At 42.2% G+C, this 27418-nt stretch overlaps 2 protein-coding genes across 7 annotated transcripts in view; both read left to right on the top strand.

The window, feature by feature from the left end:
- Positions 1 to 12078, top strand: part of crocc2 (ciliary rootlet coiled-coil, rootletin family member 2) — a 44547-nt gene extending 32469 nt beyond the window's left edge. For 2 of the 5 annotated variants that reach the window (XM_026157828.2, XM_026157826.2), the window contains exons 24-36: positions 1609 to 1847; positions 1946 to 2105; positions 2197 to 2364; positions 4027 to 4411; positions 4495 to 4625; positions 4728 to 4848; positions 4953 to 5107; positions 5194 to 5634; positions 6887 to 7036; positions 7124 to 7315; positions 9001 to 9132; positions 10395 to 10574; positions 10658 to 11286. In XM_026157828.2, coding sequence (XP_026013613.2) covers positions 1609 to 1847; positions 1946 to 2105; positions 2197 to 2364; positions 4027 to 4411; positions 4495 to 4625; positions 4728 to 4848; positions 4953 to 5107; positions 5194 to 5634; positions 6887 to 7036; positions 7124 to 7315; positions 9001 to 9132; positions 10395 to 10574; positions 10658 to 10741 — 2538 coding nt within the window. In that variant the 3' untranslated portion in view covers positions 10742 to 11286. Of the gene's footprint in view, positions 1 to 1608; positions 1848 to 1945; positions 2106 to 2196; positions 2365 to 4026; positions 4412 to 4494; positions 4626 to 4727; positions 4849 to 4952; positions 5108 to 5193; positions 5635 to 6886; positions 7037 to 7123; positions 7316 to 9000; positions 9133 to 10394; positions 10575 to 10657; positions 11287 to 11944 lie in introns of those variants that run through there. The other 3 variants (XM_026157830.2, XM_080297750.1, XM_026157829.2) reach the window with 3 other exon arrangements.
- Positions 12079 to 12205: 127 nt separating this feature from the next.
- Positions 12206 to 27418, top strand: part of sned1 (sushi, nidogen and EGF-like domains 1) — a 63357-nt gene continuing 48144 nt past the window's right edge. For both annotated transcript variants that reach the window (XR_013905512.1, XM_026157831.2), the window contains exons 1-10: positions 12206 to 12427; positions 20176 to 20463; positions 21211 to 21351; positions 21489 to 21651; positions 22678 to 22803; positions 23045 to 23158; positions 23730 to 23843; positions 24357 to 24470; positions 26240 to 26287; positions 26378 to 26485. Coding sequence is in view for 1 of the 2 variants with exons in the window: in XM_026157831.2 (XP_026013616.1) it covers positions 12209 to 12427; positions 20176 to 20463; positions 21211 to 21351; positions 21489 to 21651; positions 22678 to 22803; positions 23045 to 23158; positions 23730 to 23843; positions 24357 to 24470; positions 26240 to 26287; positions 26378 to 26485 (1435 nt within the window). In the remaining variant the exon portion in view is untranslated. The remainder of the gene's footprint in view (positions 12428 to 20175; positions 20464 to 21210; positions 21352 to 21488; positions 21652 to 22677; positions 22804 to 23044; positions 23159 to 23729; positions 23844 to 24356; positions 24471 to 26239; positions 26288 to 26377; positions 26486 to 27418) is intronic.

Raw genomic sequence — 27418 nt, 5'->3', positions numbered from 1 at the left:
GCCTATGTTGACATTGGCTGGTGTCACAGAGCTTTGCTAACATCAGGGTGCCATCAGGTGCAGCGTGCACTGGGCCAAATCCTGCAAGGAAAGGTGGTGCGGTGTCCTCTCTTAAGATTTCTACTCAGCTCGCAGTTTCTGTGTCCTTTTCCTGTCAAGTCCACAGGGGAAAAGTTTGGTTCTGTTGACCTTAATATAAACATTAAAGTGCAATTAGAGACTATAATTTTGGCTCAGTGACATACCTCTCGGAGCCAAATGAGGGAGCCGTAAATCTCATCTCTCAGGGTTGCTTAAGGTCAGGAATCCAAGCACAGGGTCGCTGGGCGTTTTAGTGAAATAACAAGCTCACACTCACCTCATTAAGATGTAACTGCAGAGCTGTAAAGGCCCCACCATGCCATGATTTAAAAGCTTGGCCTTCCTGGAAAAGGAGATTGTTTATCTGTGTGGGGCTTATTGGTTTCATTTAAAAAAGAAGCAAAATTTAGCGTCACCCTGTCTTCGTGCTGTCTCCTTAGTCGTGTCAAAGTATAGTGAATGGGGATGAGTGGAGCCAGAGCACAAGAGTTTTGAGGTTTGGCCGGCCCTCCCTACCATATATCAAGTTAGGCTTCAGCAGCGTTGTCATATTTGGCCACCCCTGCTCGCTTCCTTGTTTGATTATTTTCACTAATCCCATCTCAAGATTCTCATGTCAGAAAGCAGGAGTGAGGACATGTGACAAAGAATCGAAGAGCATGAAAGACGAAGAACGATAAGGGGAAAGAGGTAGAACGAGAAAGAGGAGGATACGGTCTCTGGTACCATAATATCAAATCAAAGTTTAAGTTAACCCCTTGTGTAAATAAGCCAGCGGTGGAGTGTTTATTTTCTCCGTCGCAGCAGCGAGAGGCTGGCTCCGCTGGGACTCCGGGTCCCCCTCTCCCATCCGCATAACACAACACTGCTGCCCTCATATTCTCTGCCTCCTCCACTGCCCTCCACCCCAAAAAATCAGATAAAATAAAGTGGAGTTGGGCTGGATCAGCACTGGCTTGTTTTTTCTCACTTTAGAGTTTATAAGGACGAACCATCTTGTGTGGCCTCTAAACATAACACTCTTCCTCCTCCTCATCCTGCTCCTTGTCCTCCCTCTTCTCCCTCCTTCTCCCCTACCACTTCACCAGGGGGGCTGCTGTTTATCATGTCGCTGTCTTCGCACTGTGAGCTGCAAAGAGGAGACAGGGAGAGACAGCACCTGGCTAAAGGCCCAACTGGCTCTTATGCGTGCCCCGCTGAGCTCGGGCCTCCCTTCAACACACAAAATGTTGCCATAAAACAGAATATAGGTCAGAGAGTATTTTGAGATAGTGCAGATAATGCTTAAAATAGGAGATGTTGAGGAATAGCTTTCAAACAGTGAGGCTATGATGCATTATCCGATCCTAAGTCGGCATGCAGGAGGATTTTGTTACCAAATAAATTCTGGGCTGGAGCGAGAAGAACTCAAGAAAAAAGCTCAGTGTTTCTAAACTATTTATTTCATTTTCTTGCTCTTGTTTGTGACCCTCTAATTTTCTTTATTGATACATCATGCCTTTAATTCTCTGTAACTTTCCCATGAAGTTGGAGGGCCTCCGTCAACAGCTGCACGAGGGAGAGGATGGACGTTTTAAAGGGCAAAGGGAGTTGATTGAGGCTCACAGAGAGCTTCAGGGCTGTGCACAGGAGCGAGACAAGTTACGCAAAGATGCTGTGGACCTGAGAAGGCTCTTGGGTAATGAGACCCGAGAGAAAGAAGCCATCCAAGCCTCAAACCAGGAGCTGAGAGCTCTCGTCAAGCGAGCCGAAAGTGATAACAGCAGGTATGGCTGCCATGCAAGGCACGTTGCTATAATCGTCCACCAACAGTGGATGTTTATCATATTTTTTAATGTGTAAATATTAACCACGTCTTGACTAGTTTGAGACGAGCTGTGGAGGAGAATGAGCAGAAAGTGGCCGTCTTAGAGGAGCAGAGGAGCTCAATGCAACAAGAGGCAACAGCTCTTCGGAGCGGCATGAGAGAGCTGGAGAAGTCTCGTCTGCAAGCGCGCAGAGAGCTGCAGGAACTGCGCAGACAGGTGAAGAATGACTGAGGTCACTGGTTTCCATCTGATTTATTTGAAATGAAGAATTATATCGGAGTAATTTGTGCTGTGCTGACATGAACAGGTAAAGGTCCTCGAAGGAGAGAACATCCGGCAGAAACAGGAACTGCGAGAGCTGCAGGCCAGGGTATGTGAGGAGGAGCAGAAGGAGGAGGAGGCACGTCGTGAGGCTTTCACCCTCAAGCAGAGAGTGCTGGAGTGTGAAGCTGGCAGGGAAGCGGTGCTAAACGAGGTAGAAGGCCTCCGGGAGTTAGTATGCTAACAACACGCTAGAGCAAACATTCAACCTTGGCTAACATACCTCACATGTCACACTCACACAGTGACAGTCAGCATGAACCATAACACACTACTGCGCAGTGGGTTTGAAAAATCCAAATGTTGCTCAACATTTTAGCAAATTATTGAATTATAAATTCATTATTCAAGCTCTTCAGTCCCATAAATTCACATTGAGGGTCCCTAAATTCCCATGACCCCTTCCAGCAGTAAGTGAATATCGGGTGGATGTGTGTATTCTGCATGCCAGAATAAATTGATGATCATTATGATATATTAGAACGCTGATTAATGATGATGTTTCCCTTTTCAAACTACATATAAACCAGTCTGTAAGCTCAGTAAACCACTTTAGGTAATGGCCAATATATTCTCCAGTTTGATCTGAAACAGGCCGGACCAAGAACGTTTTTAACATAAAACATCTCCACATTATCTAAAACCAATCTGAAAACAAATGATCAAAAATAAACTCGTGAAAATAGAAGCAAAAAAATAAGTTACACGTAACAGCAAGTCTGCAAAAAGTGCAAAACCTGTACGTTCAGAATATTTTGGAGCTATACAGCAGTAACTTCATTTCTTTATAAGCAAACATGCAACATTGCTACAGTGGTTAGGGCTATCGCCTCACAGCAAGAGGGTTGTGGGTTTGAATCCACTGGCCAATATAGAAGAACAGTTCTATATTTCTTATTCCCGATGCTAAATACCTCTCAGCATTAACTATGTCCCACCAAAACACACTTTGTCCCACATGTAGCTTGTTGGGATCCCATCACTTAAAGTGGTCTGCATCTTTGAAACTCTTCCTTTAAACCCAAATGGAAAATAAACAGAAAGAATTGACAGGATTGTGGGTTTCATGTTATGATTTACTCGTGAGACTGATGCCCTTTTGCGTTTTTCTAGAAACAAGTGCAAAGGGACACCCTCATCTTCATTTGAGAAAAGCCTGATGTATAAAACTTAAACATTTGCTATTGGAGGAAAGTTTGTTTTTATTTCTCTGACATGTAGTGGGTTATAAAGAAGGGTCAGGGTTCCACAGTATATTAATCAATTGTTGTTACTCCTTATTTTCTCATTTCTGAGGCTCTATCAGTGAAGTCGACAAGCTTGTCATCGGGAAACAGATGAACTTCTTAAAGCCATGTTGTTTTTATTTACACAGCTACATTTAGGCCACTAAAAATCCTTTGGAGCATGATTGGAACTACAGTTATCAATAATAATGTTTTAAATGACAGTTTTTCAGTGTTGTAGATCAATTTATGTTCACATTATTAATGCTGCAGTTAAACAGTTAAAGATTCAAATACATGTAAAGATGTAAAATAAATTTAAAAAAATGATAATCATCATCATCATCATTTACAAGATTGACATATTTTGTAGTGAGATTTTGGTCTCTTTAACGTTTTGGTTAAGGAGCATTTAATAACCTGTTAATTTATTAGGTCGAGCTGTGTCCTCAAATTATAATAGATTACAAATTCTGTTATTGGTTTATCGCATTTATCACATGAACACTGCTAAACATTTTCTACTTTATGTAATTAACACATGATGGACCATATTTAGTTTTGCTGATTTTTTCTTGGTGTTTGCACAGGTCGCAGGTTTACAGCGTCGTGTGATGGAGCTGGAGTCCACGGAGCATCAGAACCAAGAGCTACTGCAGGAAAAAGAAACTTTTCAGCGGCAGAGTGACCAGAGGCACAGAGAAACCACCGCCCAGCTGGAGGCAGCACTGGAAGATGCCAGGGCGCAAATCAAAGAACTCTCCATGCAGGTTGGTGTTGCTAAAAACAAGGCCCAGAGCGTGGAGGAGCAGCTGGAAGTGAGCGATGCCAAATGCAGGGACCTGGAGCTCAAGCTGGCGGGGCTGTATGCAGCTCTGCGCCGCACTGTTGGCATCAACCACGTGAGGCTTTCAGACAAACCAGGGTCACGAAGACGGTTTCCTTCCCCTTGGAGAAGCCACTTCTATTCAAAAGGTATAGTTGGGTCTTACAATAGGGCATCATGGTGCCATGTTTCTCTCTGAAAAATTGAATCGATGAGTGTGGTGTCTGGTCAGGAGGAGAGAGTGTGGCCAATGGATCTCTGCTCTCCGTGGCCTATGGTGAAGACAAAGAGCTTGACTTGGAATCAGTCAATACAGCCCTGCGGGAATTCCAGCAAGAACTCACAGATGCTCAAAGAGACAGGGTATATTTAAAAATCTTAATAACTGATTATAAGTTCAATGATTCAAACTCTGATATTATAGTCATATTTTTTTCACTTAAATAATGGCTTTGCTTTCCTCAGGATGAAGCCAAGGCTCAGGTAGTCAGTCTAACTCAGCATGTGACTGAACTCAAAGACAGTCAGGATAAATCATCCTCCCAACTACTACAACTACAAAAGTCTCTGAAGCAATTAGAGGAGGGTAAAAACCCACTGAACTCTTCACTCATACACAAACTAGCAGTAGTTATTTGCCTAAGCAAGCAATATGTTTTACATATATAACAGATACATATATTCTTTCAGGAAAACGAGACGTGGAAGAACGATTGAACCAGGCACACACTTCGCTTTCCCTGCAGGAAGAAGCAGCACATTGCACAGAGAGAGAGAAGAGAAGCCTTGAAGAGGAGCTCAGGGCTAGTCTGCAAGCCGCTCAGGCTGAATCCAGAGCACTTCAGGTACGTAAAAAGCAAAATATTGTTGAGAGAAATGTTGACAGCATCTTCTTTGAGGCTGAGGAAATCCTGTTCTTCTCCCTCTACAGGACAAGTTGGAGGTTGTTCAACAGTTAGAAACTTGTTCAAATTCAGAACAGCAGAAACTGAAGGAGTCTCTGGAGGCAGCAGAAGGCAGGGTGAGAAGTCTGGAGCTTTCTCAACGTGCTCTCGAAGGCGAGCTGCAGAGGGCCCAGCTGAGAGTGGCAGAGCTGGATGCTGAGGCAGGTGCATTACAGGAGAGGCTGACGGACATGAGGAGAAAACTGGGTGAGAGTGAAGACCGGTGCGCGGCGCTGAGGTTTAGTGAGGAGAGACTGGCCACGTCATTGGCTCAAGCTGAACAACATGAGAGTCAGCTGAGAGAGCAGATTCACAAACTGTCAAACACCCTCAGTGACAGCAGGAGCAACACGGGAGCCCTGCAGGAGCAGATAACGCAGCTGCAGAGGGCTCTGACTGCCAGCGAGCAGGACCGAAGGCTGCTGCAGGTACAGTCTCTCACCTGAACCCTCCATCCAGCAGGAGAACAACTCCCATGTTTTAGCTGGCCTCATCAGCTCTGGCATATTTTTTATTTACTCTGCTGTGGTTTCATTCAAACTCGTCAAAATCTGAGCAGTAAATTAGGCGCTACATCTATCCCATCGAGCATTTTATCCGTTGATTAGAGATCTAAAAGATTCTAAATGGTCCGTGGCAATCAAGACTGAAATTGGGTTAAATGTGAAATTAAAAAGTGAAATTAAGTTGATCTTTCGATTCGATTGGACTTTTGTGACACAATGTCCAACTGCGCTAAAATAAATGAATTGTTGATAATGTATCAATACTCTGCATTCACTCATTTGGCTAAAAATCTTCCGTCTGCGTACCCAATAAAGGAAAGAGTAAAAGTGTCATGACTTCAACCAAACAGGGGATTTCAACAGCCATTTGTCGGAGTAAATGTCCTAATATTTGCTAATATTTGCTAACATGGTGCCACAAGTGAAAGAAGCACCTGGAAACCAAATGTCCCTTCTGAGAGAAACTTCAAAAGAGAGCTGGCTCTGAACCAGAGGCAACAAGACTGTTGGTTGGACTCTGATTGTGCCTGATACGGAGATGAAGGCAAGATGTAAGCTAGTGGAGTATTCTTGCAAAAACATTTTACAAACGGGCTTTCACAAAAACCAAACAGAAACTGATGGATATGACACATGATCTAGAGGCTAATTTGCACAGAAATGAATACATCTGTGCCTTGAATTGTTTGGCTTGTCTTTGGTGTAACTTGGGCACAAAAGGTTTTCAAAAACACTGATTTAGATTTGGAAGGTGCAAATGAATATGTTTAGTAAGGCGACCAAAGTGTATCAAGAGGGGTTATTTGAGTTACTTCTGCACTCTTATTAGCAGTCTGGCCATTTTGCTCTGACCTTTGACATCAACAAGTCATTTTCTCCCAGAGAACTGCCGCTCTCTGGATATTTTCTCTTTTACAGACTATTTTCTGTAAATCTTAGAGATGGTTATGTGGGAAAATCCCAGGAGCTCATTAGTTTCTGAAATACTTAGACCACCTGTCAAAACCCAACAACATTCAGACTATCTTAAATCATCATTCTTTTACACTTTGGTGCTCAGTTTGAACTTCAGCAGGTCATCTTGACCATGTCTAAATGCTTTACTGGACAGGGTCCTTCCGTGAAAAAGGTGATCCATTGCGTTGTGTTTTTGTCGATGTGCATGTGTCCATAGGAACGTCTGGATAAAACACGAGACGCCCTTTCAGAAAGTAAGAGGCTGAACCACATGCTCGCAGAGCAGAACCAGAACCTTCAAAGAGTCCAAGAAAACTCAAACTTTAATATTTCTGAGCTAGAGAAACATAACAGAACACTAAAGGAGGTGAGTCACAGTGGTAGAAGTGTAAGCAAATACAGGTACAAAGGTCAAGACACTGTTTTGATGTGTGGTTGATTAACTGTGTCCCAGAGCCTAAAGCAACAGCAGGAGGCTGAGCTTCAAACCTCCCAGCAGCTGCACAGAGAGAAGAAAGAACTCCAAGAAAAGGTCGCCAATCTCCAGAGCTTCTTGCAAAAGCTCCAGAGTGAGAGAGCTGAGATCGAGAAGGTGGTGACACGCTTTGGTAAAGACAAATCTGCACTTAGAAAGGCGCTGGAGAAGGTGAGCTGATTGGCCTGCTGCACAGTGCTTTCAAACACTGATTACACTTATCAGCTTTCTCCCCGAAATTCAGAAAGCTCGGTGAGATTCTGTGTGGCTGTTGTGTCAGTGTGTAAAAATAAAACCTGAAACAATTAGCATTAAAAACTAATACATTTTGGCAAGTGCTATACAAATAAACTTTATTATTTAAACAAGGGATCACCAAAAATGCAAAACAGGAGAAACATCCATAATCTTTAGTTGCTTTACTTCTTATTAAACCCTGAAGGGCCAAAGCTTTACTTTAGGAGCTAACATGGCTGAGTAAAGTTTTTTTTTTTTTTTAAGATTGTGTTTCTCATATCAGTGTAGTTTCCTTTATTTATGAGAGATGTTCTAAAATACTCTAATGTCATTATTTATGGAATCTAAGTAATTTTATCCAAATCCATCATATTTCCACCTGATCTTTATGCCATACTGTTCCACTGTAGAAGGGATGTATTGCCTGAAACTACACCCGCCTCTGAAAGCTACCAACTGTTTATCCAAACAGAGACCAGTACCAGGGAGATAGTATTTGGGTATCTGGGCAACAAACAGTTTTCCAAATAAGCAGCAAGTTTGTCCGAACTCTGGTTGCTCTGGTTGTCAAACGAACAAAAAAACGTGGACTTTTTAATATCTCTTAATGTTTCTGTAGTTCTGTTAGCCGTGATGCACGAATGCACAAATATATTTTACACAAAATCCCCATTATCCTCGTCACACCAGTGGACCGGTTCCTGTGAAAACTATGAAAAGTTGTAAGAAAAGTAAATTGACAGATTTATAATGTTTACAATTAAAAATATCACAACAGCACGTGTAAATATATGTGTGGGGTTACTGGAATGTTAAAGTCAGTCGATCAAGACACGGTATACATGAGATTTCAGTCAGGTGTTAGAATACACTGATTGTTAAAAATGTTTTACTTGTGTGTGTGGCACACAAAACCTAATATTATAAAGCTGCCAGCCTTAACAAGCACAGGGGAAAACACAGATGCTGTAGTTATAAATAAGCATGAAAGAGGATTATTCATTATTTGGGGCTTTTATGTCATAAATCAACATAAAAGTAAAAAAAATAAGAACAGTAGTGACAAATACTGAGAATGAATCCCAGTTACTAAAAAGCAAAAAGCTGAAACAAGGCATTAAAGCCACGATCTTAATTATTTTTTTAAACCCAGGCCCTAAAGTATTACTCTGCTTTTGGTCAGTGGACCTAAAAGATATTTTTGCTGAATATGAGGTAAAATATCTGTAATATACGAGAAAGCCAAACCACAATTGGCTTTAAATGTAATTAAAGACTGCAAATTCTACAACTGCTGGAAGCCTTTGTGTGACAGCAGCCAGGTCTGAAGTAATCCACGTTTAGTGTTGGTCAGAAGGCTCCTGGACCAAGTGAAGACATATAAGACACATAAAAATACTGAACACTGTCTTTATTATTCTGTAGTTTAGTGTTATTATTTCCTGAGCTTTCTGTTTGCTGTAGAAAGTCATCCCAAACTGAGGGAAATACGGAGGTGGACTGTGGGAACCGAGAGGCTCTGTGCTCGGCTTCTGCTACACCGATTACAGGAAGGCACACGGGTGCAGAACAATCATGGTAAAGTCGTTCACGTTATGTCACCCTCGTGCTGTTGTCAGGTGGAGATGGAGAGGTTGAGGAAGGAGGAGGAGGCAGCATCTGTCGCCAGAGCACGAGAGGAGCTGGAGCAGAGGGTGCGGAGCCTGGAGCAGCAGCTGGCTGGAAAACAGAACGAGATGCAGACTCTGCAGGTGAGAAGCTCCAGGATTACAGCAGAGGACGAGCAGGGACTGCACTGGCAGCACAAACTGTTTTATAGGATCTATACGTAATCCTCAAACAATCCAGCTGTTCCAGCAACTGAAATTATGGTTATATTTTCATCATTTTTAATGGCTATGTTGTTTCTCATAGCGTCCTGTTTCCTTCATCTATCACAGACAATCTAAAGTTTTCTAGTGTTCGTAATGATGATGTTAAAAACTCCAAATAAACGGAAAAAATCATTTCAGCTGTCATCGCTTCAAGATACTGAATTTAATTGACACTGAGTCATTTCTGTGCACTCCATCGCTGCTAGAGACAGTATGAAAGATTGATTGGTTAGTGTAGTCAACTCAATGCGATGAGCAAGGGTTGGATCTGACTTTGAAACCACACACCACACACACCCGGGATAATCTTTCTTTCTGGCTCTAATAACAACTATAATTTACAAAATGGACTTCATGTTTTACTTAGTATGACCTGAAAGTAGAGTCCATAAACTCATCAGAACATTTTTATTGTAAAAGGATTGAAGGACAAGCAGTACCAGCAAACAGTTTCACAGCAAATATCATAAAGACATTTAGTAGATTGAAAAGGAAAATTACAGCGTCGTCGCATGTTTTTTATCATTAAACAAAAAGTAATTTTAAGTGCTTAAATAATGACTCACCTGACTAACCTAATTAAAACGACTCTAAGATGATGTTTCTGAGATAAATACCATCCATTTTCCACTGGTGGGTCAGTCTTGTTATGACCTACGATGTACATACTCATGTACATGTACATACATATAGAATTGACTGGGCTAACTCAGTTAAGCCTTTCTGGACCCAAAGAAGAAGACTTTCCCATCTCAAAGTTCAGGAGTTAAACTCTAAGTTTGTGGTTTCTGGAACAGGATCCAGATGTTGTACAGCTGTGGCATTCAGGTGTGGCAGAGAGAGAGAGAGAGAGAGAGAGAGAGAGAGAGAGAGAGAGAGAGAGAGAGAGAGAGAGACGGTGTCTTCCATAAAGAAGCCAAAATGTCAGTGGATCTGACAGCAGCCTATAAAGACACAACAAAAGAAATGTGTAAATCAGAAAATGCAGAAGTTAAAGACAGCTGCCTTCCAAATAATGTGTTTGTAAAAATTTGTGATCAGAGAACCCCACCAGGAGACACTAAAAGTACACAAAAACCCGAATTTGACCTTTTCTCTCTGTGTTTTCAGTCTCATAATCTTTTCTGAATTGTCCTCAGGCCCACATCTCCCAGTCAGAGCATGCTCACGCACACCGCCTCCTGGAGGTGACAGCACGCCACCACCAGGAGTTGGATATGGAGACGGAGCGTCTGAGAGACAATCAGCTTCAGGCAGAGCAGGCTTTGGAGAGCAGGGAGAAGGCACATCGACAGAGGGTCAGAGGCCTCGAAGAACAGGTATTTTAAATCTACCTGTGAATGTTTTCTGTGTGATTACAGATATTGTTTTTTTTGTTTTTTTTATCTGGGGTTTTTTGCAGTTGCTGGCGCTCAAAGAGCAGCTCGATCAGGAGACGAGAAGACGACAGGCCTATTTCAATCAGATGCTTCAGCCCGGCGTGTAGTGAGAGTGAGAGCGTGCTCCTCCGCCTCTGTTGGCTGCTTCCCAACAGCGTTACGTTTCAACCTACATCTCCATACAGAGAAACCCACTCCTGCATTCGCTCCCACCTCGCACATGTGCACACAGGATTACATTAATCCAAAGGAAAACTCAACAACAACAAACAAAGAGCGTTTTGTTTATAAGTGAACTGGATGTGCCAAATTGTTTTAAGGATTTCCTCTGACTCACCGCAGTTGGCGTTTCTAAGTCTGCTCATGCTGTGTCAGTTTTCTTGGTTCATACTTTCTTCTTTTTCCTAGATTTTTATTTTATTTTTGCAAACTCATTTGTCATATTGATCATGTGAATCCCAGTAAGAATATATATGAGTGCAGATCCAAATATTTAGAATAGTCATTTGCAGATTTTAAAAGATTTTTTCTTAGGATGTCAAAAAGACTAAATAAATGAATGTTATCATGTGTGGTGTTTGACTTAATCAGTACTAATGGTGCAGAAGTTTTGATTATTTTCAATAAACTAAAGCGCAGTTTCAAAGTTTCACAATAGTGTTGGCTCTTTCACGACGTGTGAGTTTTGCACTCTTACAGCATTTGTGAATTTAGTGTTTCTTGTTTTCCTGTGTGAGAGAATGACCTTCTGTCGCTGTTGCCATAGATTTCTGTCAAAGATAGGTGCACACTCCTCATGATCCTTTAAAAGTTCACTGCCACTTATCCTGTAATCATCCACAACCCTGAACTATCGCAGTAGCATGTTTTCATTCTGACTTTGAGTTTCTTAAACACCAGTAACCCGTTTCCATTTTCTTCCATTTAAATTCACACTTATTTCCCCAACAGTTCACACACATGTCTTCTCACTGTGTCACATAGCAGGAGTTTCACTGAAAGGGGAAAATCCTGTCAGTTTCTTTAAAGCAGCCCTTTGATTACCATAGATCCGCCCAGTGCTTATCCAGTTACCGGCCTCGTTCTAGCTATTGGCTAGAAGGAGCTAATTATGCAAGGTAGTGAATCCCTGTGGGGGAGGTGGGGCCAAAGCTGAAAGAACTCCTTTGGCAAGCAGAATAGAGCTTTTATTGAGGATATTTCTAAGCTGACTATCAGGGACCAAATCACTGGATTGTTTTTAAAAAAAAAAATCTCAGCTGAATCAGGTTGCTCCCCCTCTTTCATTCCTTTCCTTCGTTTCATTTCAGTGAGACAGAGTGTAGCTCATGCAGTGCCCAGCAGAAAGCAGAATGCAAGGAATCTGCAGTATTCCCCTGTCTCACACAAGAAGCCCAGTTCACCACTGAAGGACAAGTGAGGAGAACCAGAGAGCAGTCAGAGGAGGATTCAGAGGGAGAACGTGCGGTCTTGTCTTGTTCTGCTCTGCTCTGCTCTTGTTGCCTCAGGTGTACGCGCTCCTCCCTCTCCTCCGCTGTGCCTGCTGTCAGCTCCATCCCTGGGTGGCTGAGGCCATGGTGCTGGTGCTGGAAGCCCTGCTGCCCTGCTTCTGCACCCTCTTCTTCCTGACCCTGCTGCCCGGCGTGGAACCCGCTGTGCCCCTGGAGGACTTCTACCCCTTTGGCCGGGACAAGGGGGACTCCCAGACCATTGCTCAGGATGACGGCGGCTCCGGGCTCCTGGAGATCTCTGTTGCATTCCCCTTCTTTGGAGACAGGCACACAGGACTCTATGTGAGTACAGAGGAGTGTGTTTCTGCTGATGTGTTTTGAAATCACTGGTTATGAGTGTGCATGCACTTGGTAGCTGGCAATTGGATCTGAAATGTTGTGGATCGTATAAGAGCCTCAGGGAGCTGAGATGTGGCACACAGCCAAATACTACATTGCGGTACCCTCAGAGAATTTGTATACGTTCATGTAGAATATCGCGTTTTCCCCTCACGGGTGTAATCATACTCCTCTGTGACTTTCTCTTTACATCTGCCCCTTTCTGCACTCTGAGGTCCCTCGAGTGCACAGAGGCAGAGCAAGAGACAAACTATTAGCAGCACAGTGGTAACTCCTGTTATAATAAATCTGCAAAGAGCTGTTAAAGGAAGTGACAGTTTGTGTTCTTACTGTCGCCGCAGCATCTGTGAGTGGTTCTCTTTTCAGAAGGAGCGAGAGAGCGGAGGGAAAATATGCACAGCAGAGAGAGAGAGAGAAACAGCACTCATGGGAGGAAGCCCAACGGTTTGACAAGGATTTTCGCACAGCACAGTGAAACAGCCTTTGATCTGCCTTTGTCATGTATTGGGTTCGGTTCCAGCGCATGGAAAGGCAGAACTCCCTTAAATCAACACCACCTGTTGTGGTGAGGCATCTGCGTTTGCGCTTCATATCTCCCCTTCCTCCCTCTTCAAACACTGGGCGAGGGAGGCTGAGGAACCATGGCAACAATGGGCAAGGTCAGAGGTTGTTTTTCTAATCTGAGCGTTTACGCCACGAGCGGTGAGGTCAGCTCCCTCATGTGGAAAAATGTAAAACTCTCCTGCATCTAAACGCAGCGTAAAGACAGAGACGCGATGTTTACGAGCACAACTGCTGGCACTTCTCCTTTAACAATACTGATACTCTGCAGTGAAATTAGACAAGATAAGACATGTTGCTGTTTGCTTGGCTTGTTGATCTTAGACTGAATTATCATCTGATAGAGAGATAACAATCTAAATCTGAAAAATGTGCTGTGTTGGTAGTGATGTGATACCCCGTGGCTCTTGCTTTGCGTCTCATTCTGAGGTCAGAGAAAGCAAAAGCAAATTATAGAAACCACTTGAAATTACAGTCACGCTTGTTTTAAAACCTCACCTGAATCCATTTAACATGCGCTGTAAAGCAGGCGGCCCACAGGGCAATATCTGCCACCAGAGAGCTGCTTTGAACAGGTAATATTTCAGTGAGTACTAAAGGGGTAAATTTGTATGAATAATTTCTCCCAGGACTTTGTTCCAAGCCTCTGGGCTACATGGAAGCTGCAGAATCAGACTGGTTTTAGATGGTTTGTGGGCGCTGTCACGCTTCATTATCATAACTGATTCTGCTGAGCAGTAAACATGCCTCGGAGCGTATTTCTGAACCAGGACGTCTTGTTTGCAGGAGTTTCCGTAGATTTAAGGATCATCACAGCCATGCAGCGCTTGTTTACAGATACTTTTAATGTCACCTAAGATACCGACTTGGTCCCACTCCAGTCCCATTTCTGCCTCGTAACCAGGCTGTCCCTCTGTTACGGTCTGTGTCAGGGAGTTTTCTCATGTTTCTCTCCTCCTCCGGGTCCTCCCTCCCCTCCTCCCTTCCTCCCACGCCTCAGATAACATGGCAGGGGTCTTCCCCCTGGAACTGTCCAGCTGCTTTATCTGAGAAATGACCAATCACTTTAACATAATGCAGATGTATCTGCAAAGAATCTTAGAGGGCTTCTAAACAATGCGTTTCATGGATTAACTACTCTTACGGATGACCGGCGTAAACACAGCGAAGGAGCACATCCAAGGTCAGAGAGGAAAGAACACAAGTTTAAAAGCAGATGTGAGAATAGACGGGCACGATCAAAGGGAGTTAGTGCAGAGAGAAACTCTCATGGATAGTGGAAAAAGTCCCAAGTCTTTCAGTGGATTAAATAGACTGTCACTGGAAATAAATGCACGTAAACAACATTTCAGTACATTTAAATGTTTCCACCGAGAACGTTCTACAGCATATCTGTATTTTTACAGATTACACATCTGCTAGTGCTGATCTGGTCTTCTGAAGAGCACCAACACTTTGTACAGTTTCATTCACTCGTTTCACTCACCACCGTGTATGGCCCAAAGATGTGTGCGTAGAGTTTTATTCTTTGTACTCTGCATGGGTGCATTTTACATGCATGTGTAGGATGAGAGATGTGTGTTATATTAGAAGCAGTTCATCCTCCAATGGAAACGATTTTTCTGCACATACTTAAAAACATCTTAAAGTGTTCAAGTGAATGATGCTCTTTTAAAGAATCGGGCTTTTGGGAATACACTTCTTCTCTTTGTTGCAGAGAGTTAGCGGAGGAGGCTGATGCCACTTTGAAGCAGTTTAAGGGAAATGTCTCTAAAACTAACACTTACTCACAATGGGAGTACTTCAGCTACAGCAAAGCTGGAGTATTTATTTGTTCACAGGTAATGCATGACCCAAAAATAAATGAAATGCCCCACTGTTCACCGGTGTGTGTAGGAATGTCCCAACAATGTTAATCAATCTCAGCTCATGAGGAAAAACTTTTGTTAGTTTTGTTGATGGAAGAAGTCAAGCATCTCGTATTTGCTTAGTTATGGCCACAGTGATTCTTTCTGAGATTCGGGACTTTTATTCGTGATGACTGAGCAATGCCTGCGTGCTCTTGCACATGCACTACACAAAGGTCAAGTGTGTGGTGGTGATTGCCCGATGAATGCCTGGCCTGGGTGTTCCCAGCACTCAGGATAAAACAATACAGTTCTGTATGTAAGAACGAAATGTAGGCTTTTTCTTTGGCAGTACATACAAAGCAACAGATTCGACTCCAACTCGTACACGTGTCAAGTGCCCCCAAAAAATACTGACTCTTAATATTTTTTTGTGTGGAGACAAACACGTTGCATTAAAGCAATGTAAAAAAAAAAAATCTACTACACGCACAAAAAAACGGGTGAGGTCCAAACACCAAGAAACATAGAGCACAATCAATCTTATGGTGGCCCTCACGAAAAACGTCATGACAGGAAGCAATCATAAAAATATAGATTTATTTAATCATCATGAAAAAGTCATCAAAATACAAAAAGTAATGCGTTAAAATGTTACAGTACACTAAAGAATCGTATACATGTATATATTGATCACATTCATTTTTTTAACTGTCTACAAAAGCATTATAAGCACAAACCACATCATGAATAAAAGTGTCAAACCTAAAAATCTTCTAACAGTGAGAGATTATTGATAGTTTGCACTGATGACGACTCATTGCGAAACACATTTACTTTGCCCACAGGCAAGATGAATGTGACGAGCGACACAGGGCTCTGACCCGCGCACTCATTGGCTAACAATGTTTTAATCTGTTTCTGGATTATCGTCCTTTCTGACACAGAATGGCCAAAATTTACAAAACAGACTTTATGTTCCATTTAGCACGACTCAATATGAATCCCCACAGTAGACTTGTGACTTTTGACCATTAACATCTGGTAAAGGCCCTCAGCGACCCTGAATTGGATAAGTGGGAGAAAATGGGTGGTTGGATGGACCCGAAATAAGTGAATGAGGCCATAAACTCAAAGGAAAGTGTTTATTGAGGTCAGGGCTGAGGGACATTATCCCATAGACTTCTAGAGGACTGGAATCTTTTTCCAGCCACAGGTATCAGCCCCTGGAGGCCATTAAAAAGAATGCAGTTGTAAAGCTACATCCATCTCTTATACTGTGTATGGTCTTCCTCAGTAATTGATTTTTGTTAGAAGAATATTTAGCAGTGCTGGTATTCTGTTTGGTTTTGTATGTGGCAGAATGTGAAGAAAAAAAGACTGAAGGTGGGATATTTCACAAAGTGTGAAGTCAGCAGCTGATTTTGGACTCTGCATTTTGAAACTTTAATCCTGGTGTTTTGGTTGCCATCATTTTTGGTTATGTTGCCAACAGAAGTGACTAACTCCAGTATCTAGTATTTTAAAAAAGCCCAATGTAGAAGAGGGAGAACAATGAAACCTTTATGTTTCCCAGGATGGGAACAAAATTGCCACAAAATTAGACATTTTAACATGGAATTCTATGGGGACTGGGTCACTTTTGGAGTCAGCCTCAAGTGGGCACTCATGGAGTTGCAATTTATGGCTTCGTTTTTCAACCCAAGAGATTGCTGCTTGATTGTAACCTGTAGATGACAAATGAGGTCCTTGATAGAAGTCATTTTAAGCTCTTGCACTTTTAACTGTATGACTGACAAATTAAGACTTTATTTGAGTGCCTTTACGTATATATTACACCAACCCTCCACTTCACCCGTTCTGTGAAAGCATTTCAGTGCTTCCCTGCAGTTGTCGACAGGATTTATTGCCTCGCTCTAAACTCTTTGTAGCATAAGGTGAGCCGGGGCTAAGGAGTTACAGGCCAAGTGCACAGACTGTAGACTGCAGTCACTTCCTCTGGTCTCGTCAAATAATTGGACAGGGTTGTAGCTGTGAAACCTCCGTTTCTGACAAGGAAAACTAATGTTTTCCTGAGCCGATCCATGGGCACCTTTTTCATTTAGGGGTTTGCTTTGGCTTGACTTAAGCCAGATGAAAGTTTATTTTACTACATAAATTGCTCAGCTCTAAAGAAAACCACCCAAGCAAAATCCTGGATGTATCCGGCAAAGAATTCCCAAAAAATAACAAGAGCGTTAGGAAGAAGCAGAAAGAAGTGGCACCGTTCAGAGTGAGAGTAAGAAATATGGGGCGAGAGATGCTTCTTACAAGGTTGAATGATCGCACCACTCTTCGGTCTGACTCTGACCTTGGTCACGTTACAGCGCAACACATGGCACTGGCTTTGAACCCATTCACTCTCCCACGAGTGTGATGTAGGAACATCCTTCTCCGGTTTGGTACAATCTAGTTAGAAAACGCAAGCACAGGAAAATAATGTGATATGATGCAAAGCAATAGGGTCCCAAGTTCATTTTTATTCCTCTGAGGTCATTTTCATATTAAAGTAGCATTAAAAAAAACCCAAAGAAGTATAAATACACTTCTTTAAGCCGTTCCAGATGCTACAAGAGATTCGATTAGGTGATTAAACATATTCCAGTATTAGAATATACACTCTATTTAGTGTTCATGACTTCCTACACTAATTCTGCTGTAAGATGATTCACTTCCAGACCGCTGCCACCACAGGTCTCTCATTAGTGGGCATGTGGGTGTGCAAGGTTTGTAATTCATGTGCGTCCTTCCATTCCTTTAGCGCTGTGCCCTCTCTCTTGTTTTTCTCCCAGTATCGGATGGCGCTCTGGCTGACCTCCGGGCCCTGCCCCTGCACTCGCTCCAATGTTTCCCCCCCACACATTGGCCACATTCTCACCACATCACCCTGGTGCAGAGGGGAAGGCTGTGGTCGGGCAATTAACTGAGCCCCCGTGCTGTGCCAAACAAAACTTCCTCTGCTGTTTTTACAGCAAAGTCCTTCAAATTATGGTTTTCATACATGCGTGGAGCAGAGCTTGAGCCATCTGACGTTGCTTTGTCACTGTCATATGCAGCTCGGCCTGAATGTTAAAAGAGAGGTAAAGTTCACGCCAGAGTTTAGCGGAAACAGGGTTGGTGCTATGAAGGGAAGAATCTCATGCTGTGGGTGCACAGAAATAATGCATGAATGAAAGCCTTTCACACGGATTCAGCCCTTTATCCCGCAGAACTTTCCTCTCCACTCAGGTTTAATCGTACCTGTCAACATCGGGATTTGAAAAAGTTTTTCCTGCACTCTGCCCAGACCGTCCCTTCACCCCTACCGCTGGCCAAATAGCCTTACATCAGTGGTTCTTATACTTTCGAAGCCAGGGAACGTTTACAAGGATGCTCTCATAATTCCACTTAGCTGGTTTGGGTTTGGCATCACTTGATCATGAAGACTGACTCAAATGTTTGTCCATGCTCACCAGCTAGCTAGCAAGCACAAATCCAGATACAATATGATGCTTTAAGAGCTACAGTGCTCCCAGTTTGGAACAGCAAAATGATGGACTTATAGATAATTACTTTGTGGACCACTAGTTTGAGAACCATGATCCTACATATAGACAAGGATTGGAAGACTGAATATTCAGGGATTGGGTTCACTAGTTCAACACAACTCCTAACCTTTCCTAATGTCCAAGAAAAATTTCATTTTTCAGGAATCAGGAGAACATGAATTATACTGGGAACAGTGGCTTATTTTAATTTTTTTTTTTTTTTTTAAAAAGAACAACAATTAATAAATTGTAAAATTATGTGCTCTTATGTGGGCTGATCCCCACAGAGGTTACTGCTGGAAAGCACCAGTTTCATTTTGTGTGGGTGCAATTATCTTTTCTGAACCCCAGCTGGTGAACACTGTGACCCATTTGTATTATGTCATTTAATGAATAGTTGGGTTTCAGATCCACTCTTTTTTATGCACAAAGTCTACACAGGTAGACTCCTTCCTAAATTATGCTTAATTTTCTCACTTTCTTATTGCAGTGTCCCTTCAGGAGGAGAGTATCCTAGCTATTATCCCAGGTGTTTTTGTGGCTACAATTGAAAGACCTAATGACAGTCATGTTGCTTAATTGAAAAGAGGACAGCTCAGAGGAAAGCTGAATGTGTATGTGATTGTGTGTATTCAAAAAGGTGACCACGAAGAATGGGCAGATTGCAGCTTTTGTGCAAATTTCTCATCCAAACTTTATAATAATTTGTAACAACAAATTTTATAAAAACGTGTCCACCTGAATTTCTGAGAACTAGTTTCAGTGGCCTGTCTCATTCTTGGTTCCAGGGTTAAAGTTTGAACTTTGAGCTGAGCACCAAGCAAACATACATACATACATATATATAACAACATTATGGATAATTTAGCAGAACAAAGTTCTGATATTAATGTTATTTCCAATGCAGCTGGAGACCAACTAAACGTGTATACCACAGAAGAGTCAACTGTGCCCTCTGCTCTCTGCTCTGACTGTGTCATGAGGCTTTCTCCTTTCAAAGCGGTCTGTGAAGAGCGTCACTGTCTCTGCTCTTTTTGACACGTGTCAGGTTAGGTATGTAATGTCCTCTCTGTAGGTTCTCCTGGGCAACTCTAGGGAAACTTAGTTTTTAATAAATAAATGATCCTGTTTTTGGCCTCTAGAAGTCCAGCTGTTTCGATTGTAACGATATAAAAGAAAGAAAATCCAGAAATAAACCAATAAATATATATTTTTCCTGATTATTAGTGTGACTCTTGATGTAATATCTGATGACTTCCCAATCAGTTAATCAAGTGATTAATTCATTACTTTACATATTTTAAGAAGCTTATATTCTGCCATGCAGTAGAACATCCATGCACATTTCTCACAGGGGACAGATTCGTTTACCTGGTTATTTTGCTGCGGGCAAATGTATGGATTTACAGACCCTGAAGTTCTTCCTGCTGTGATGACTTTGCAGGTGTGTGATCAGCAGAAACTGGGTTTTTTCAGCTGCCGTCGTTATTTGAAATAAAAGTAGTGTCTGTTCGCTACACGAAAGTGCAAACATCCGTTATGGGAACTTTCACCACCCCATGCTGCTGTTTATTTTGTGAGGTCAGAAATGCTCCCTCCAGCTCTTCCTCAGCACGCTAACCCCACCAAGTCCTCCAAAGAATTCACAGTGGTTAAATCTGATATGTAAATCTATCAGTTTATTACTGATTTAACTCCAGCTGTTCCTCCGTCTCAGGTTAACAACAATGGCCTTGTGTCCTTCCTGAGAGAGGTGTCGCAGTTCACACCTGTAGCTTTTCCAATCGCTGGAGACAGAAGGGTCGTGGCGCCGTTCTGGGCTGATGTGGACAACCGTCGAGCCGGGACAGTCTTCTACAGAGAGAGCCAGGATCCTGTGATCCTCAGGAAGGCTTCCGGTGATGTCAGGACGTACTTTTCAGAGTTCCCCAACTTCAATGCAACGTGGGTCCACATCTCTACATGGCATCAAGTCACCTTCTTTGGAGGAAACTCTCAAACACCAGTATGAATTCTCATTTAACATCCTGCAACCATGTAGACGCAGTACAATGAGGGCCTATCATGCTCATTTCCAATTCTATTTATTTATTTATTTTAAATCTGCATTCAAATGAATACAATCAGCATGAATTTATTTTGTCTTCTGGAATGGTTTGTGCCAGAAAAAGGTTTAGAAATAATGTTTAAGGGGCAAGTTTTGATTGGTTGCCCCTCAAAAACAGAAAGTTTGAACAGCAGGTTTGTGGGACTAATGTGGTTGCATCTTAAAGATCCAAAAGTAGAAAAACAATTAGCTGAAAGCTTGTATAGAGACGAGCCACCTCCTGCTGCCCATTAGCAAGAATGCAGATTGAAGGCACTTCTGCTCTTTGTTTCATCTTTTATCTACAGTCTTTTATGAGCTGAGTGTTTAGAGCAGTCTGAAGTCTGAGCTTTTAGTTCACAGCAATTGCTTTTGCATACACTGACCTCATTTTTGAAACCTTGACCATGTTTAATATGATCATCCAACAATGGAACAGGAGATACATGGCAGAGTATAAGGAAAAACAGAACTAGCCCTCTTTAAAGTGTCTTTAGGGTCTAGATAAGTGACTCTTAACCAGGGATATAGTTTGGTTTCTTGAGTCTTACAGAGTAGTTTTATATGAATGGCCTGAGTAAATCATCACCTTGAGGATTCTGATTCTTACAGAATTTCCTAGAAATCAGGAAGCCATTTATCTGAGCCTGTTTCTCTTCTCTGCAGGTGAATACTTTCCAAGTGGTGCTCATTACAGACGGAGAGCTTTCCTTCACTATATTCCAATACAATAACATCACTTGGACCACAGGCATGCATGCCAGCAGCGGAGGAAACCTCATTGGGCTAGGCGGGATTGCAGCACAGGTAAGGTCACATGTTTATCTGCAGACGTTGTACCTCCGGTGTGATACGCTCTCCGACAGCATTAATCTAAACTGTAATTCAGCTTTTTTTCTTTTCTTTTCTTTTTTCTTTTCTTTATTATGTCTGCCTCTTCCCAGGCAGGTTTTAACGCTGGTGATGGCAAGCGCTATTTCAACATCCCTGGCTCTCGCACAGCTGATGTCGTAAATGTTGAGGGAACCACCAATGTGGGCTTCCCGGGCAGATGGGTCTTCCGCATAGATGACGCAAATGTAGAAGTGGGAAGCTGCAATAACTCTGGTAAGTGCTGGTCTTTGGGGATTAGTTCTTCAAATCCACTTTGTTGTCTTAAGGAAAGCTACTGTGCTCATTTTAGCTTCATTTTAATGTTCTTGGACTCAGATTTGCATGATTCATAGCTCAAAATAATCCTTATTTGTCTTATATTGGACTTTGGTGCAGCCCTTTAGTTCAGTGTCCTAGTCTGGAACAAACCATTTAGCTTCTTTTCTTTTTAAATAAAAGAGACTAGAATGTGGTAAATGTAGATGTTAGATTATTTTCCCTAACACAGCATAAACTTAGAGCAAGGCCTGGATAAGTAATAGCACTGGTGCCGGACACCATCTAAACAGGTAGACCTCACAAGTAAAGCAGAGATTTAGGTATAATAAACAGACACAGTGATCATTTCCACCTCCTTATTTTTATGAAGAACCTTACTAGAGTTGCTTTGCATGATTTATAGGTAAAACAATAATCCTTCTTTATCTTTATCTTTATCGTTACCGTGTCCCCCAGCTAAGCCACTGCCTAAAACAAAGCTGTTTTTACATAATGTTTGGCTTCCTTTTTAGCTCTTTGTTTTTTGGCTACATCTCAGAAACTGAACTCTTTCACAATACATGACATCATACAGATCCAAGAGTTAAAAAAAATGTTTTAAAACTGAGTGTTCAGAGTCTGAAGCCTGAGCTCTGTGCTCACAGGGATTACTGCACATACTCTGACCTCTTTATTTCAAACTTTGGTTTATGTTTAATATGACACAAGACTGGAACAGTACATATATATGATTTAAAAAAAAACAAGGAAAAGCATAATGCCACCTACCCAGATCTAAAAAACAGATCTAAAACAAATCCTGTCATTGTTAAATTGAATCTAAGGTAAGTTTAGCATAATTAATAAAGTTTTACACTAGTTTTTACACAAGGCTCATCGTCGTGATTCCTCTTGGGTTAAAGTCGTTTTCTAATACAGCCAGATTTTAACACTAAACTTACAAAAGATTAACTAAACAGTTCCATCGACCTCCTTCTGCAGCGTCAGTGTGCCCACACCTCCGCCCATGCCTGAACGGAGGCCAGTGCATCGATGACTGTATTAAAGGCAACCCCTCCTTCACTTGCTCCTGCTTGGCTGGCTTCACCGGTCGAAGATGCCAAATCGGTGAGTTATGGTTCACACTGCTTCCTGTTCTGTCGCTCTGCACATTGTGAATGACTTCCTGACTACCTGAGATGAGGAAAATTAATGTCAGCAGATTTTCTCTGCCTCACCGAAGGGACACCTGGATAATTCCTTAATACCTGTATCAGTTTCTTCTCATTACTTGACCCTGACAAGAGGATTCTCTCAAATTAAAAATGTCATGCTATCTCCTCTGTGTTTTGTGTTCCTGTCACTGTAGATGTCAATGAGTGTGCCTCACAGCCTTGCCAGAACGGAGGGACCTGTAAAGACCAGATTAATAGTTTCATGTGTCAGTGTCCACCTGGTTACACTGGGATTCTTTGTGAAACAGGTAAAACTGACACATTACCATAAAGTGGTATCTTTTCCAGTTGATCATTCATATTTGCAACTTTAAAAATGTACTTTTAACTTAAATGGAAATATATTTTTTATTTAAAATTTCTCCTATTGATCTGGAAGAAATGCAGTTAATTTAAGTAATACATATTTCATATGTCATGCTATCACAGAAAAAGTTTTGTGTGATGTCTGTGGTTTGTTTATTTGCTACAAAGCAGAAAAGCTGAAAACTGCTTATTTCAAACCGTGTGTGAACTGTGGAGTGCCGCACTGTAATTGCTCCAGTTTAGCATTTTCACCACAGAAAAGGTTGAGGGGTTTTGTTTTTTTAGGATATCTTGGTCCAGCCTCTCTGGAGCTTCTGTGCTTCTTCCCACAGTCCAGCCTGTGGAGATGTATCAGACCTCTTTTAATACCTTTCGCAGCCAGCAGCACATACTTGGAGAGTGAGGGGAACAGTGTGGCGGATATATTAATCAGCTGAGTAAATATTCCATGAGCGTGTCTCTCTGTTTCTCTACATGTGTGTGTATGTGCGCACGCTCGTGTGTGTGTTGCAGACATTGACGAGTGCAAAGACAGGCCGTGCTTCAACAACGCGACGTGTGTACGAGGCGCTGGCGCTTTCACCTGTGTGTGTGAGCCGGGTTACACTGGTGTCCTGTGTGAGACAGGTGAGCGGGGGGAAAGTAGGCATCATTCTCCAGAGGAAATATTTTCTGCTGCTTTCTACATCAAACTGAGTCTTTTGGCAGATGCTTCTTTCCAAAGAGCTTCCCAGTCTACCTAGACAAATGGGTTACGGTTGAATGGATTTGCAAACCAACTGGGTTTTTTTGTGGGGGGGGAGAAAGTTCACCAAAGTCACGTCGGCCTCCAAACCAAAAACCTTTTTTTACTAGTTCTCTTTAATTGTTAATGAAACTTGAATCTAATGGTGGATTTAATAATCGAGCTCAGCACAGCTCATGAGTTCTTGTTTGTACATGAGACCAGATTATTGTTAATCCCACACACCTGGTCAGTGAAACTGTACGCTTTCCGGAGGGAAGCTCAGTGCTCCTAATCCAGCAGAGCGTCTTACTCAATAATGTCTCGTTTTTCCCCCTGACGATTAATAAATCTTAATGACTCAACAGCAGATAAAGCTCTCGTGTCTAATTAAGTGGCTTTTGTTAATCCTGCAGACATAGACGAGTGTGAGTCGCAGCCCTGTCTGAATGGAGGGGAGTGCATCGACCGGGTGAACAACTTCACCTGCACGTGCCCCGCTGCTTTCACTGGGACACTCTGTGAGACAGGTGAGCAGAAGAGCGTGTTCAGAGAAGAAGTTCTTGACATAACCTTCCTGTTTAGCTTTCCGTTACGTGGCATTTATCCAAGTGGGTCGAGCACAAAGGGGGAACATTTTTAGGTCTTTTGGAGTGTTTGTAGCTGAGCTGCTTCTCCAGTGTTCCAACATTAGGAATTTCATTCTATTGCCACAGCAAATATTTTCATCGTTCTTTATCACACAGTTTATTTGATGAAGTCAAACAAATGTGCCTTAATAGACATAAATCTTGACAAGAGTAAATATAGCCTTAAATAACAGACAGGGTTACGGTTTTTTTTTTAAAGCTCAGCTATGAGAAACTCTAGTGTTTGGGTCTGTTTAAAGAGCTCAGCAGTTTGTTTGTAATTGAGATTCTGGTCATGGATTTTTACATCCAGAAATATCACTTGTGACCCTAAATACTGAGAAGGCAATGTGTTTGCTGACAGCTGTGTTCAAAAAGGATATGTGAAAGTATGATAAAACATCCCTAATCATGAAGGAGAAAAGTGTGCCAGTTATTTATCGGAGTATGAAGGTTAGTTTCCCTGTGATGAGGTCACCGCTGTATTTATTTGTCCATCCTCCTCATTTCCACAAACTCCAGCAGCAACATCGAGAGCTGAAAAGTAAACCCGGTATCAAGTGCCAAAAAACTTGCAGTTCCACTAATGTCCACTAGAGGCTCTAAAATGAGTCAGTCCCCATAGATTGTCATGTAATAATGTCCAGATCCTTGGATTGCTGTGACCTGGATGACTGAGAGCCTACACAGACATATTTTACTGTGATTATTTTTATGTTGGCTTGAAATAAAATATCTCCCTCTGCTGGTACTGTAGCTTTCTGCAACTTTCTGAAACTTCTGCATGTGTGTCCTTTTCACACTTTGGAGAGGCAAAGTGTGCAATTAGACACAGTGGACCGGCGTGTCCATTTCATGTTTTGCCGTGACACTGCATTGCGCAGACATCTGATCAGCATCTGTTTATCTCAAATTTTAAGATGTTTTCCACTTGAATATGGTGGTGCTGAATCTGTGATCCCTTTATGAAATTTTCTTAACAACAATTCTAAAATGCAGGAAAAATCAGCATTATTTTTTTATGTTTTATCCAAGGATGTAAAGGGTAACGGCGACTAAGCTACAGTTAAACTAAACATGACATTATTATGTGCTTAAAAAACTCACTAAAGTAAAATCAGGTACCTGCATGTGTGTGAATCTTCATAAAGATTTTAAAATTTCTTAAATATTGAAATAGGGTCCAGAGCCCAATCACTAAGCAGTAGCTCAGAGTCGCTCCTCCACATCGAAAGGAACCACTAGTTCAGCATCTGACAAGGATGCTTCCTATGGGAAAGACCCATCACACTCTAGCAAGATGATGGAAATGGCCTGACTTTTAAATAACACCCTTGTAGTCTTACTGTCCCCTCAAAGCCCCCAGAAGAACTGAAGGAGGTGGTGTGGGAGGTCTGGGCATCTCTGCTTAAACTGTTGCCCCTGCATCCAGAACCCTGAAAAGTGCCAGAAAATTAAAAAGAATAAATATAAATAAATAAAATCTGGTGAAAGATATAGTTCTAATGTATAATATAGCTATAATGCTGGCTGTTATGACATTTCATTCATGCCAAACGTACTGGAGTTGTCCTATACGCTCATTTCAGAGTGAGGTAGGCGGTAGGTGAGGAATTATATCTGCTTGAATGAACCACCTTTTAAAGGGCATTCCTGTCTCCCCCTCTCAGAGCTGCTACCAGTTCAGGTCAACCCCACCGAGGCAGAAAACCAGACAGGTAAAAGCAAGCGCAGCTCCAGTTAAAGCTTTGGCAAAACGTTTTCTCATATTATTCACATCACAGCGTTTCACGTTTTTTCATCTCCAGCCTCGTGTGAAGAGCTGGACTGCAAGAAGAACCAGATCTGTGAATACACCAGCTCGGGAATCTACAACTGCACGTGTGCTCCAGGCTTCTACGGTGACAACTGTGAAGGTATTGTGCAGCTGGCCCGGCTGATGCTCACTGCAGGCAGCTGGGCAGGTAGAGAGGCAGACTGGGGTATTTGAAGAGGAGCTGTGCTATCCCACAGGAATTTGGATCCCTGCCCTGGAAGAGGCTGCTGTGATGATGGATTATTGTAATTATCAAAACTGACACGGCCTCGCCCAGTTTATTACGGGAACCAGTCGCTTGATGTTGTGAATAATTGTTTTATAGCACATTTTATTAGTTTACCAACAAGAGGAAGTGCTTTGTCTAGACTTAAAACGGCCTCTTTATGAGTCAAAGCTGCTCTATGGTATTCAGGCCATTTCTGCACACAGAGCTGCTGAAATATCCTTCCGCACCGCTACTTGCTTCCCTGCAAGTTGCACCACTCCTGTTGCTTCAGGCACAGCTGCTGCTTGCATAACCAGCTTAATCACAAAATATGTAAAACCCCGCCTAATGCTTCTTTTATAAATGCATATTAAGTCATTTTGTTTTAGGGAAGAAGAACAGCAGCAAAGCTAATTCAATCTCCCAGGAGAGGCTGCTGACACCGACTGATAGCAGTTGTTGCGAGGCTTTATTTCACCCACTGAAAGGCTCTTTAACAGCATTTGAGCCATTGCAAATGCATGCTACTTCTCACCCTTGAGCTGAAATAACTATCAGTGCTTATATAGGCTCTCTTAAATCTCCCAAATACTTTCCTGCCTGGCTCACTTGGAAGGCACAGCGGAAAAAGGAGCACGATCCTCCAAGGAAGAGAAAGTAGTGGGACGCAGAAGTGCCTAATCAGGCTCCCAGATCAAAGCGCCTGGGCCGCACAGGTGGCCAATGAAAGTGGCTCTTGCAAAATTAACAATCCATTAATTGCCCTCGGGGCCTTAAGTTTTGGTCACAAAATATGCTCCATATCATCAGAAAAATAATACCCTC

This window comes from Astatotilapia calliptera, chromosome 23, assembly GCF_964374335.1.
Source record: "Astatotilapia calliptera chromosome 23, fAstCal68.1, whole genome shotgun sequence".
NCBI lineage: Eukaryota > Metazoa > Chordata > Actinopteri > Cichliformes > Cichlidae > Astatotilapia > Astatotilapia calliptera.
This window is presented reverse-complemented; position numbering and strand designations above follow the sequence as displayed.